This window comes from Sciurus carolinensis, chromosome 9 (genome assembly GCF_902686445.1).
Source record: "Sciurus carolinensis chromosome 9, mSciCar1.2, whole genome shotgun sequence".
In the NCBI taxonomy this organism is placed as follows: Eukaryota; Metazoa; Chordata; class Mammalia; order Rodentia; family Sciuridae; genus Sciurus; species Sciurus carolinensis.
Window position 1 is genome coordinate 51,403,913 of NC_062221.1, and position 14,503 is coordinate 51,418,415.

A 14,503-nucleotide genomic window follows, 5' to 3' on the forward strand; every position below is an offset into this window, starting at 1 on the left:
AACCTTACCATAACCTTCTAATGTTTTATTTGTACAAAAATAAAAACAATATATATGGTATACTATCTAAAGATAGGGAGTTTGATTTTTGTAGACAGTATGAAATTTTTAGCGGTTTTAATTTATACTCTTGTCTTTTTCATAATACCAAGGTCATTGTTAGTCTTACTGCTTGGGAGAAGCTCACACATAGAGGAGGAACATATATAATATTCATTATTTTTCTGTTTTGGGGTACTACTAATTTTTGGGGCATGATGTTGTCAAGAAAGTTGGTATGAAACTTATTTGTTAAAAACATCTGTAATGTGAATGAGTTAATACTGTCAGTGTAGGTAAAGACATTGCCATAGTACATTCTATATACATTAAACTTGCCTTTCTTTTTTTTTCTTCCCTCCCCTGATACTGGGGATTGAACCCAGGGTTTATAATGTGTTAGGTAAGTGCTCTACCATTGAGCTATATCCCCAGCCCATTTTATTTTATTTTGAGACAGGGTCTTGCTAAGTTGCCCAGGCTGACCTTGAATTTGTGATCCTCCTGCCTCAGCCTCCTGAGTCGCTGGGATTACAGGCGAGTTGCTGGATTACAGGCATGTACCACCATGCCTGGCCTAATCTTGATTTTCTTATGTGTATTTTCTAGTTCTTTGTAGATTGCAATGATCTAAAATGGCAGATACATAGGAATAGTACTCATACATTTCATATGTTAGAAAATGGGTCTGTGATTAAGCATTCAGTTTATAGTAGATATTATTTTTAAAATTTCTTTAGGAATATGGCTTTAGAAAAAAGTTGATATAGAGTTATGGTATGTAAAAATGGTAAAAATTACGTGTGGCGTGCATACTATATTTGGTTGTTATTTCAGAAGGCACAGTTGAACTTGAATGAAGAATTAACTTAAGGATTCAACTTGGAGTACCAAAATCAATAATGGTTTCATGCTTGAATTTAGAGATTGTTTTATAACCTGGTTGGAAGGACTAGGGATCATTTAGTGAAAAGAATCCTAAAAATAGGGTTTTGGGATTTCATCTTTCCCATTCTGTCCTCCAAGCATGAAGCATGGTAGTCTTTACTAATTTGTTTTTAGGTTTCTTACAGTGACTTCTTTATTTCTGTTCCATTTTTGACCCTTCCTTTGGTTTGAAGAGACTAGGATGTTTTCATTGTTTCAGAGTGTGAATTGCTTTCATGGGTTAGTTTGGTGAGTTAAGTAAAATCTGAGAAAGGGATTTCTATTCCATTGATAGTCACAAATCCATTCAGTAATCAATATTTGAGACAGTACAGTAGGCTACAATTTAATGTTGGGTTATTAAATAGATTTTTTTGGGGGGTGCTGGGGTGCTGGGGGATGAATCCAGGGGCACTCAACCACTGAGCTGTCTCTCCAGACCTTTTAAAATTTTCAAAAAGTGTGTGGTTTCAATCCCATACTACTATAGTGGAGCCAAATTACTTAGGTGCAGGGGTTTAGATTTCATTGCCTTTATCTTTCAGAACTAAGATTATTAATGCTGCTTACAGACATGCATAAATTAGGTAGAAAATTGAATACAGCCTCCCCCCACCCCCTTTTAAATATTTGCGTGGTACTGGGATCTAACCTAGGACCTTCATGCTTGTTAGGCAAGGGCCCTTCCATGGGACTGCACACAGCCTGGTGAATGCATCATTTTTATATTCAATGAGAATTAAAGCCACTAGCCACGTGAAAATACTTCGTTTTATAAGCAAGCTGCATACGACTTACGAAGGTTATGCTTTGGCGAAAATAGAATAAAAGAGGTTTAAGTATTTTAAGACTATCCTTTTCAGCAAATGAAGCTCAGGATACCCACCCACTGAAAAAGTATACCGAACTGAAGTTCATCATTATTTGACATTTTAATAAAAGAGAAAATGTAATTCTACTTTTTATTACATGTGCCTTGTTTTGATGATATGTAAACCTAAAATGAATAAAATTCTCAATATATCTAATTCTCTTCAGCTGTTATTCATGATTATAGAACTCAGTACATCCTATAAATATTGATAGCACATTTTAAATATTTCTCTGAAAAGTTCTATTGTTGCTGGGTGCTGTCTGTATGCCTGTAGTCCTAGTTACTGTAGGAAGACTGAATGTTGCAAGTTCAAGGCCAGCCTCATCAAATTGGGACATGTGAGACCCTGTCTCAAATTTAAAAAGGGTGGGAGTGTGGCTTAGTTGTAGAGGGCTTCTGGGTTTAAGCCTCAGTACTACAAGGGAAAGAATAAAGATCTATTGTTATTGTTTTGTTATTGTTGTTACTTCTCATTTTCGGTTCATTTTACATTTAGATTATCAGAATGCAATACTTGAAAAATAGAAACTGTGTGGGTTCCAGTTTTATCAAAAATTACAACCATTTTTTTCTGCTATACTTATTGCATATTTTTGTATTTAACCAATTGGAATGACTAAGCCTTGAAAAATATTATGTTCATCATCTGTCATTTTAGTCAACTTTAAAGACTGCCTTTGGCATTTTTTCATTTAGGAAGTAAATTTTGGTGAACAAATGTCTTAAAAGATGAAAGAACATTATCCTGTATTCTTTCTAACACCATGTTCCAAGTCCTTATCTAAGGATTTCACTTGATGAAGTTCCAGTTCAGTGTTAAAATGAATGAGAATATTATCTTTCTTTTTCGTTCCTAGAAATAGTTTGAGAACATTCATCCAGGATGCTGTCTCGTGAAGACTTCATAGTCTGTGATATTATGCTTTATGATTTCACATTCAATAGAATCTAGAGTGCTGCTGTTTCTTTACCTTCTGATTCCTATAATAATTGTGAAAGGTTTTCCTGTGTAAATTTTCTTCTTTTTCTAATTATGAATAGAAAACAATAAATTCCAAATTCTCTACTATTTACAAATAATCAAAAGCAACAACAACAACAACAAAAAATTGTACACTCAGTGTTTTGGGTGCTTTCTTAAAAGAGATGGGGTACTTGAGACTATGCAGTAAGGAAAACTGATATTGGTGGTAATAATTTGTTTCAGTATGATGTCCTGCTAGGTGATGCCATCATTCTTAAGAAATCTTTAAAAATGTGGGGTCCAACTTGGTTGAGTATTAGCTTATTAGCACATCCAATAATAAAAACTGATACTAATGAATGATAATGGGAAAATAAAATATTTCAAGATACAGGAAAAATAAGATCACAGTATGTTAGATTAATTCATTTTGGTGAGGGGGTACCAGTAATTGAACCCAGAAGTGCTTAACCACTGAGCCACATCCCCAGATGTTTTTGTTTTTTTATTTTGGGACGGGGCCTTGCTAAGTTGCTGAGTCTGTCTTTGAACTTGTGATCCTCCTGCCTCAGTCTCCTGATCCGCTGGGATTACAGGTGTGCATCACCTTGCCTGGCTCTAGCTCAGATTTATTGTGAAAGGGTCCAGTAGATGATATCAAATTAGAAAGTAGAATGAGTTTTATTAGGTTTAAATTTGTCTTTGGAAGCTCTCTGAGAAAGAGTAAAAGTGATAAAATATGGAGTAGTTAGATCTTCTCAAGATAAATTAATGTGCTAAATTTGAATCCACAGATACTGATTGTTATATTGACTTTCCTGTATTTTTCACCCCATAGTTGTTCCCCTCCCCCAAATCATGTTGTACAATAAAGTTGATCTTTTAGGAGTCACCCTTTACTAGGAATTGGAATCGAACCCAGGGTGGCCTATTACTGAACTGCCATATTTTGAAACAAGATCCTACTAAGTTGCTGAGACTGATTTTGATCTTGAGATCCTCCGTCCTTATTCTTTGAGTTACTGGAATTACAGACAGAAACACCAGTTCCCCACTGATCATTATTAGATTTGTCTGTGAATATTCATTTACTATTCCAGTATTCCCACTACTTCAAGATACCCCCCCCCCCCCGCACCCCAAACTGAGGATATAACCCTGGGGCACTTCCCCATTGAACTGTAAACCTCAAACTTTTCAATCATTTTTCAGCCTCCTGTGTTGCTGAGATTATAGGTGTGTGCCACCATACCCAACTGATCATTATTAGATTTTGCCTTACTCATTTATAATGCCATTGTTCCTACTACTTAAATGATATTGATAGGATTTCAGGTTTCCCATGTTTGTTTGCATGTATTTCCCACATGGCTATTGCTATCCATTGGTAGACTTCCCTGACCACTTCTGCACAGGCAGTCCTACATCCTATAATCAAGATTTTTGTGGCACACTGCTGTATTGTTTCTTTCAGCCACCCACTTCGTTTATTGAAAATACATTAAACAGGGTCTGTATCATAAGACAAATGATAAGCTACTGATTCCCAGAGGAAATATTCCTCCTCTATTTTGTTAATAATAACAACAGGCAGTGTTGCTGGGTAGGACTACTTTCAGTCCTCCAGCACCAACCCAAACCAAAGCAACCACCAAGAAACATGCATTCACACAAGACTTAAAAAACAAACAAACAAAAACCATAGCACCAAAAATGCTTATGTCAACATTTATGAAGAACATGAGATCTGTATAGTCTGCTAAATGGAATAAAGGGGAGAGTAAATTTTGTCTATCAGCTCAATAATTTTAGTACATTTGACTTGGTTGGGTTCAAGGGATCTAAATGTCATATATGTAAATAACTTTAAAATGGGATTTATCATTTCTAAAAACAGTTCTTCATTTTGATGAACAGTATTAACAAACTGAAGGACCTCTAATTTTCATTATGTAAAACTACCTTGTTACTAAACATTTATTTTAAAATAATGTTTATATTTAGTAAGTCCTCACTAATTTGTGATTAAATTTCCAAGAAACCAAATTACCCAAAAAGCATTGATGGTTATTTTGAAGTAAAATTTAAGTGTACATAACACTTTTTTAAAGTGCATTTAGTACTCCAATTTCAATGATATTTTCTTTGTTTTAGTGAGATTTGGCTTATATAACAAGTCATTTTATAGTGTTGAAATCTTTTGGAATGAATGGATAAAGTCATCTCCCCCCCCCCCCCCCCCCCCCCCAGGTATATTCAAGAGCAAATGACCAAGAACCATGTGGATGGTGGTTGGCTAAAGTTCGGATGATGAAAGGAGAAGTAAGTGATGTTTTATGACTTTTTTCAAGGAAATACCTCAGCTCTTGATTTGTGTAAATTTTATTTCGGCGTTCAGTTTTATGTTTTAAAAGTCTATCTTAAAAATAGTTGATCTGACATTTCAAAACTTCATTGTTTGTGTCCTACATTGGCAAACACCAAAGCTGTGCCCCAGAGACACATCTCAAGCATATAAAGAAAACCAAAGTTATTTGTAAAAAATTTATGATTATCCAGTTAAGGCAAATTAGATCGATAAAACTAAACTGGGCTTAGTATTTATTTTATAAAGGTCTACTGGTAAAGTTGAGCAAGGTAATTAGAATTTCATTTAAAGTTCATTATTTTTGTTCAGGAAGGATTTTTAAAAGTTTTTTTTTTTTTTTTTTTTTTTTAGTTTTATGTCATTGAATATGCTGCTTGTGATGCCACTTACAATGAAATAGTGACATTTGAACGACTTCGGCCTGTCAATCAGAATAAAACTGTCAAAAAAAATACATTCTTCAAGTGCACAGTTGATGTTCCTGAGGATTTGAGAGAGGCGTGAGTAATTTTACTGTTAGATTGCTTTGTGAATTAAGATTTTTTTTTTATTTCTGCAGAACAATATTTTTTTCCTCAGAACCTTCTGAAAATGAATTATTAAGCTTGCATTATAACCTTTCCCTAAATTTTATCAGTTATTGAAATCTTAACATCTGAATTGATTTCTCTCTAGGTGTGCTAATGAAAATGCACATAAAGATTTTAAAAAAGCAGTAGGAGCATGCAGAATTTTTTACCATCCAGAAACCACGCAGCTAATGATACTGGTAAGATAATAATATATTTTAAGGTAGCTAATTAATGACGTGTATAGATCTTATAATTAGATAATTTAAAAAAAAAAAGCTATGGTAAACTTGTATATAGTGAATTTATTAAAACAGTATAAGAAAGAATTTTGGCAGCTTTGTGTTACTTTTGATCTTTTCTGGTTCTGGAGTAAATGAAACATTAAATTCTTAATATAGCATTTTTAGCATTGTAAAATTCTTAATGTGTATTATCTTGGATTTTCCCACTACCCAAACTTATTCTAAATAGCAGATAATTTAGAAAGAAAAGGGAAGAATTGCCTAATTTAGGGAGGGAGAAGTGCCAGAAGTGTAATAGATGAAATTAAGGAAGGTGCTGTGTGTAGATTCATGTTTTTGTTATATTGATAAATGATTAAACTTTTGAGTGTAATTTGTTTATAGTCTGCCAGTGAAGCAACTGTGAAGAGAGTAAATATTTTAAGTGACATGCATCTGCGAAGTATTCGTACAAAGTTGATGCTAATGTCCAGAAATGAAGAGGCCACTAAGCATTTAGAAGTAAGTGTATTTGTGAAAGTGTTTTTTTGTACCTGTTTATTTTCATAAGTATGTTTTTACCTTCTGTGATCTATTTTATGACTGATATCTGGAGGTCATAGAAGAATGACTTTTCTATTTTTATTTTTATCAAACAACCTTTCTTTTACTAAATTCCTCTTAATTATTTTGTTATGGCTGAGGTAATAGTTGTCAAAGAGCTTAAGAGACTTAACTAGGGTTTCTGAATAGAACTGTATTTCAAATGTTCCCTACTGTGTCTTTACTCCCCCTACCTTTTTTTAAACTGCCCCTTTACCTGTCAGTATTACACACTTGTGAGTAACTTAGTTCAGTGTAACAACTCTTGCATAGGAGGAGATGAGAATTAGGTGTGGGAAATTACATAGCACATAGTATCCTCCTTCCCTTGAGGCATGTAGTTTTAAAATATTAAGCCTGTCATTGCTTCTTTGCTCTCTCTAAAGATTCTTCTCTTCCTCACTGCTATCCTATTAGGATACCTGCTCTTCGTTTGCCCTCACCCTTCCCACCTGAACACATATGCACAAACATAACACTTTTTTCCCCCTCTGGTACTAGGGATGGAACCCATTAATATCACAAGTTGGAGGCCAACCTCAGCAACTTAGTGAGACCTTGACTCAAATTGATTAATAAAATGATCTGGGGATGTAGCTCAGTGGTAAAGCACCCCTAGATTGAGTTTTGGGTACTGTAAATAAATAAAATAGTCTGGTTAAAGCATGTTCTTTCTTCCTTCCATTTTATGACACCAAGTGAGTTTCTTTTAAGCAGTTGAAATTTGACCTTAGTTTTAAACTTAGTTTGTTTTGTTTTTAGTTAAAGAAACTTATAAAATACACAGAAGAAAATTAAACCATCTCTGCTTTTTAAATGTATGGTTCAGCAATTTTAAATGTATTTATATTCTTGAAAAGCCAATCTCTAGAACTTTTCCTATCGTAAAACTGAAAGTGTCCCATTTGCACTATAACCTCCTATTTCCTTTTCCCTACAGGCACTCATAACCAACCAACCAATTAACTACCTACCTACCTTTTTCCTTCCTTCCTTCCTTTTCGATCTCTATGTTTATTTTGGGGGGATACTTAGAATTGAACTCAGTCAGATAGGTCTCACTAAGTTACTTAAAGGCTTGACTGATTTGCTGAGGGTAGCCTTGAACTTGAGTTCTTCTGCCTCAGTCTCCCAAGATGCTGAGATTACAGGTGTACACCACCACACCTGGCTCTATTTTCATTTTCTGCTTTTACAATATTAGTACTTTTTGTGACTGACTTACTTCACTTAGCATAGTAATGTTCTTAAAGTTCATCCTTGTGTGTATGTGTGTGTCAGAATGCCTTTCTTTTAAAGTTAAATGGTACTGCACTGTATGTATTTTGTTTATCCATTTATTGGTTGATGGACATTTGGGTCATTTCTACCTCTTGACTTGTAAATAATGCTTTCAGCCTTATAAAAACTGTTTTGTTTTTGATCTTTTGTAAGAAACCCTAATTTTTTGTTTTTACTAGTGCACGAAACAACTTGCAGCAGCATTTCATGAGGAATTTGTTGTGAGAGAAGATTTAATGGGACTGGCAATAGGAACACATGGTAGTAATATACAACAAGCTAGGAAGGTTCCTGGAGTTACCGCCATTGAACTAGATGAAGATACTGGAACATTTAGAATCTATGGAGAAGTAAGTTATCTGTTCCTGCCTGGACTAACTTTTACTTATAGCATATTAACAAATCTATTGTTTCATTATATTTTATCTGTACTTTTCATTTGTCAAAGCACTTTTAAGGTTGAATTTAGAAGCAGTTAGCCTAGTAATCATTATTTCAGAAGGTAGATTGAAATTTTTATAAGATTTACTGGATAATAATGTGTAGCATTTTCAGATGCTCCTTAACTAACTGCTTCTCAGTTTCTTTGTTTTATGCTCATTACAAATAGTTTATCCAAAGAAGAACGAAAAAGATCTTTGGGGAGGTGCTTGGAATCAAACCCAGGGCCTTGTGTATGTTAGGCAAGGCAAGCATACTACCATTGAATTATGTCCCCAGCTCAGACATTCAAATACTGTCTGAGTGCTTTCTGTGTGTCAAGCACTGGCAATAGTAAATAGAATGTGATAGAAAAAGCATCATATAACTTGAATTTGGATAGTAATTTGCCACTTGTTAATTGTGACATTTACAAGGATAGAAAATTAGTAGTTGTTTAAAAATACGTATGTAATAGACTTCACTGAGACTGTCTTTAAAATTAGAATAAATGGATGTTTTTATTGGTGAAATTTCTAACCTTGATATTTCAGCTCGATTCATAAAATTCCAACTAGAGGCTTTATTTTTATTTCTGAAATCTTTGAAAAATGAGTAGTGTGACATAGTCAAGCCAAGTAGGCTTTGGAACCATACTTGGTGGGTTGGAAATCCTGTCTCTGCCATTTAGAATGGGCTTAAGACAAGTGACATAAGTTTCCTGCATAAGTGTGCTTATTATAGAATGATGATGATGGTGATAATTTTTTAATGTTTAATTTTTGTTTTGATACTAGGGATTGAACCCCATGGGCACTTAACCACTGAGCCACATCCCAGTCCTTTTTATTTTTTATTTTGAAACAGGGTTTGGGTAAACTACTGAGGCTGGTCTTGAATTTGCCCTCCTCCCGCCTCAGGTTCCTGAGTCTCTGGGATTACTAATGTTTCTTACTGTGCCGGCTGCATATGGTTTATTTTATTTTATTGTGTTTAGTGCCAGGGATTGAACCCAAGTGGGCTTAACCACTAAGCCACATCCTGAGTCATTTTGATTTTTTATTTTGCAACAGGGTCTCTCTAAATTGCTTAGAGCCTTGCTGGGATTACAGGTGTGCACCATCATACCAGGTTGCATATAGTTTATGATGGAGTGAGCACACAATACATTTGAGTTATGGTTACTAAAGAACAAACATTAAAAAGAGGAAATGACTACGAATCATAGAGGTGCACCCTGTAATTCTAGGGATTTAGGAAGGTGAGGCAGGATTGCAAGTTTGAGGCCAGTTTTAATAATTTAGCAAGGTTCTAAAACAACTTAGTGAGATACTGTCTCAAAAAAATGAAAAGGGCTTTGCATGTAGTCCAGTGGTTAAAGCTCCTCTGGATTCAATTCCCAGTACTCCCAGAAAAGGAGGAAGTAACTGTTATTGAAATCTATAAAATTCCTTAAAAACATCCTCCCTTCTAGTGTATTAAAATGATACCCATTAAAACTTAAGAGATTTTCATGATCTTATCATTAGGTACTTCTTTTAAAAAAAAAAAAAGTGTTTATGAAAAGACAACTTAAAATCACACTCCCCTCCCTGCCTTGGATACTAGGGATTGAACCCAGGGGTGCTTTACCAACTCTGTTAAATCCCCAACCCCCTGCCAAACCCTCCCCTTTTTAAACAAAATATTGAGGCAGGGTCTGAATATGTTGCCTAGGCTGGCCTTGAACTTGCCATCCTGCTGTCTCAGCCTTCCCAGTTGCTGGGATTATAGGTATGTAATAACATCATGCCTGATTTAAGATTATTTCGAATGTTGAGCCTAAATAAAAAAGTGTAGAAGACTTAAAAACTTGGTTTTTTAAAACGCATAGCTGTATAAATCATGTGAGTATGGATGACTGTTTAGGTTTGGGTTAAAGTTTGGCTGCTCACTAGCTGTACAATACAAGTAATTTAAAGCATTATTTATTTTGTCAGCAGTAGAAAATGGAACCTTACAGATGCCTGACCTTTTTTGGTTTTAGTAGTATAACAGTTTTTTAAAAGTACTTTGTGTAAATTACTTAACCTGAAACACTTTAGTGGCCTGACCAGAATTTCTTAGTACAGTATAATTCAGAATTTTCTTTTTTGTCTTATTTTTGTTTTGGATTATGGGTTGCTTCAAAATCTTAACAAAATTTTATATTTGTTTTTCCCACATCTAGAGTGCTGATGCTGTAAAAAAGGCTAGAGGTTTCTTGGAATTTGTGGAGGATTTTATTCAGGTTCCTAGGAATCTTGTTGGTAAGTACTTCTAATAAATGTTAAAAAATTAAATATTATTTAGTTAGAGTGAATTAAGTGGGAATTATTCTCGTAGTCTGATTAATTATTCTTATAGCAGTGTGGAATATTTAGATAGCAAATATTTATTGCTTTTTTGGGGGAGGTATGAACATTTTATGTGCTTTGTACCTTGTCAATGATATGTTAAAAAGTTAAGGTATTTTCTTTCTTTTGTACAGGGTGAGCGGATAATAGTTCCCATAAATTTTATAACAGTTTATCATTATGGTTTTTCTATTGATCCTTGGGACTTTTTCCTATTCTTGATTTAATGTGATTTTGTCATTTACATGTGCACCAACATTGTGACAGTACTTTTTTTTTTTTTTTAATATTTTTTAGTTGTAGGTGGACACAATATCTCGTTTTTAATGTGGTGCTGAGGATCAAATCCAGTGCTTTGCATGTGCGAGGCAAGTGCTCTACCACAGAGCTTAGCCCCAGTCCTGTGATAGTACTTTTGAGAAGTGGTTGTAACAATTTTCTTTTGTGTAGTACAGAGGACTAAGAATAGGGAAATAAACTCATACACAGTAGGTCTTGAATTCAATAATTGGTTATAGACTGAGTCATGAACCAGGAGAGAAGGATGGTGATGACAGGAAGGGAGGTTTCGCTATTAAGTGTGTATCACCATCAATGAAAAGTATTTTACCCATGGTTTGTAAGTTAGAGTGACAGAAAATTTGAATTTAAAATTACAGATAAATGAGCACTGTAGTTGGAGGAAGTTAGTTGATGAGTCTGATATTAATATGTCCTATGACTGTGCTATGTCTTCTTAAGTGGTATTTGTGACAAATGGAAAGGGTTTGGTTATGTGTTAAGCACTTAAGCGTTTTCCTAAATAATATAAAATGAAGCACTAACATTATGTAGAAAATTTAGTAGGATGGGGATGTTTTATTTCTTCACCATCTCTGTGCTTTTGACCATAACTAATTAGTTTGTTTTAGTCTTTTGGGACCAATTATATAATAACTCCTGTTTAGCCATTAGGAATTTCTTAGTTCTAGGTGTTGTGTTTTGTTAAATTCTGTAATACAAGCAAAAACAGGAAGAATTTTAAAACACTTTCATTCTTAATTGTTTGTTTTGGACATTATACTTATACCAGAACCAATATACTTCAGAAAAATGGTTTACAGCATAAGAATTTTTTTTTTATGCAAGAAGATTCTCCATTCTGCTTATGCTCAAACATTTGAATAAATATGTCATAATGTCACTTAGTAAGCTCTACTTAATCTGTTCTTGGATTACCAGTGGTCAGTGAAGACTGAAAAGCTGGAGAGATGAGATAGTAAAATTGAATAAATGCTTGAAGAATTATACATAATTTTAAATAAATATTGATGCAAAATGTTATCAGTGTTGATTGTTGTCAGATGAAATGACCTTGGCAAGCTGCTTTCCTTGAAAAGCTTATGTACTTTTTTTTATTTATTAAGTCATACCAAATAATTGTTATCTTTCAGGTACTAACATGATAGCTTTTGTAAAACATGATTTAACTGTAATAAAGGTTCCCTCATTTGTAAAAAAAAAAACCGAATTAATGGTAGGGGTTAGGAAAGGGAATTGAGTTTATTTCTAACTCAGTTCTGAGATAGCCTAGTCTAGTAGACTTTGTGATATTGGTAATTATGAGTATACATTCCTGATATTTATAAATAAGGAAATGGGATATATTTGTGGTTCTTGAATTCTTTTCTTCACTCATTTATCAATGCAGTCATGTGAGTTCATTATGTCTCTTTCTTTTTCCTTCCTCTATCCTGTCTTGGTTGTCTCTGGTTATGTATGGATCGTGTAGTCTTAAGGACATATATGTTAATTACAACTGTTACACATTGGTGAAACACTGAGGAGTAGTGTAAAAATTTCTCTGGGTTGCCATGTATACTACTACTATAGTTCTCTTAAATATTTTATGGGCGAAGCAGTCTTTTTAAAAATATTGTGTTCTTAGTCCAAGTAAAACCAAAAAAGAGGACTAAGGGGTAAAAGGAATTGAGGACCACTTGGTGGGTAAGTTCCAGAGAGGATTCCCTTCACATTTAGAATTCTAGAATTTGACCTCTCCCTCTGCTCCTAAATCAAAGGAAAAATATTCTGTGCATATTGATTTGAAAATGGGCTCAAAACCCTTTACTTTTAGCAGACTTCCCTTGATGAACTTTACTCAATCCCCTTCAACATTTATATTCAATGCTCAATTTATACTACAGGTGTACTTCAGTTTGTCAATTTGCTCTGGAATTATACTATGGAAATGATCAATTAAAATACTGGCGGTCTCTGGTGGGACTAAATAAAACATGCAGGTAGGTCCCTGCCAAGGACCCCAGAAGAATGATGGATGTTTACTCATCACTGGTATAGTTCACAAGAAGGAAGTAACAAAAATTGAAGTTCTGGGGGTAGGGATTATGTTCTTTGAACATGGTTTTTGTTTTTCGAAAAGATAATTTGCTTATTTTTAGCAGGGTCAAGGATGAAGTTGCTGCTTGAGCTTCACTGTGTTAACATGAAGGTTGCTTTTTATGTGCTGCTGCTAGGGCTTCTGTGAAGACATACATCATGTGAATTTCCTGTCCTATTCTCTCTCTCTTTTTAACCTGTTCATTTGCGACTCCTTTTAATTTTAGGGTTAATGGGGAAGGAAGTTTGAGAGTAGGGAAAACAGTGAGAAAATCCCATTATAGTTAAACTTTTGCTATGTTGACCAGTTTGTTGTCATTTGTTCTTCAGTGGAAATTGTTCTTTCAAGGATGCAGTGGAAAAGCTTCTGTTTTAACTCCTTCTACCAAAATGCATCTAAGCTTTTGTGAAAATAATTTAGTAAAAATATAAATGGAGATGTGCACATGATTAAAAAATATGGGATTACTCTTAACTTAATGTGGGATATACATATCTGTTCAATATAGTGAAGGTCACCAAAATATTTACTTCTGTTACTCGGTGATACTACCCAGTGTTGCTTTATTTTTTGTTAATCTTTATGACTAGATAGTAAGTTCCTTGGGGAAGAAGTCTTGATGTCCCCCTTTGTTTCTCATTTCAATATTATATGTTCAGTAATTGCTGGTGACAGACTGATAAGTATGGAGAAGGTAAATGATTTGAATTTTATGTCATTTTACTGTATTTCATACCTAGCAAGATAGCAGGTATTATCATATACATGCTTTGTGTATTTGTATAAAGCTATGAAGTACTTAATGTAAAATGTATGTAGTACTTGGTAAGTGTAAACATTTTAAATATTCATTTTAAAGCAATCTTCAAGTCAGATATGTTGTGGACAAATAGAACCTTGAAAAATAAAGGCAAAATTGATAATTTGATGGTTTTGCAAATATTATAATTGAACAAATTAATATGCTTAATGCTAAATTAATTTTCTCTTTGCTTTTATGTAAGTTTTGAAATGGGTTGGAGTTGATATTTTTAAAATGTGAAAATGATAGATGATATTAAAAAAAGATTACACTAAAAATTGCTTATGCATGAGTAGCATTGTAAGTTAAAAAGCATTGACTTACTGAAAAGAAAGAAATTTCAGAGCAAGGATAAAATTTGTTGGTAGTCTTTAGGTAAGTTAGTTGAAGGTAGAAAGATGGATCTGCTTGGTGTTGAAAATTTGATAGCAGGTTAGACATTTGGGCTGATGTTAAATGGATAGCAAATTTTTTTTTAACATATTTGTTTTGTCTTACTAAAGGAAAAGTAATTGGAAAAAATGGCAAAGTTATTCAAGAAATAGTGGACAAATCTGGTGTGGTTCGGGTGAGAATTGAAGGAGACAATGAAAATAAACTACCTAGAGAAGATGTAAGTATGGTTTTATTTGTGTTTGGATTACTTAGCATGTTATATTTTGGAAATCATTATGGAA

General features: G+C 33.9%; 1 protein-coding gene across 6 annotated transcripts in view; it reads left to right on the plus strand.

The window, feature by feature from the left end:
• Fxr1 (FMR1 autosomal homolog 1) overlaps nucleotides 1–14,503 on the plus strand; it is a 66,711-nt gene that overhangs the window by 32,486 nt on the left and 19,722 nt on the right. For all 6 annotated transcript variants that reach the window (XM_047563198.1, XM_047563195.1, XM_047563194.1 and 3 more), the window contains exons 4-10: nucleotides 5,055–5,126; nucleotides 5,524–5,672; nucleotides 5,848–5,941; nucleotides 6,371–6,487; nucleotides 8,029–8,199; nucleotides 10,479–10,557; nucleotides 14,330–14,439. In XM_047563198.1, the coding sequence (XP_047419154.1) occupies nucleotides 5,055–5,126; nucleotides 5,524–5,672; nucleotides 5,848–5,941; nucleotides 6,371–6,487; nucleotides 8,029–8,199; nucleotides 10,479–10,557; nucleotides 14,330–14,439 (792 nt within the window). The remainder of the gene's footprint in view (nucleotides 1–5,054; nucleotides 5,127–5,523; nucleotides 5,673–5,847; nucleotides 5,942–6,370; nucleotides 6,488–8,028; nucleotides 8,200–10,478; nucleotides 10,558–14,329; nucleotides 14,440–14,503) is intronic.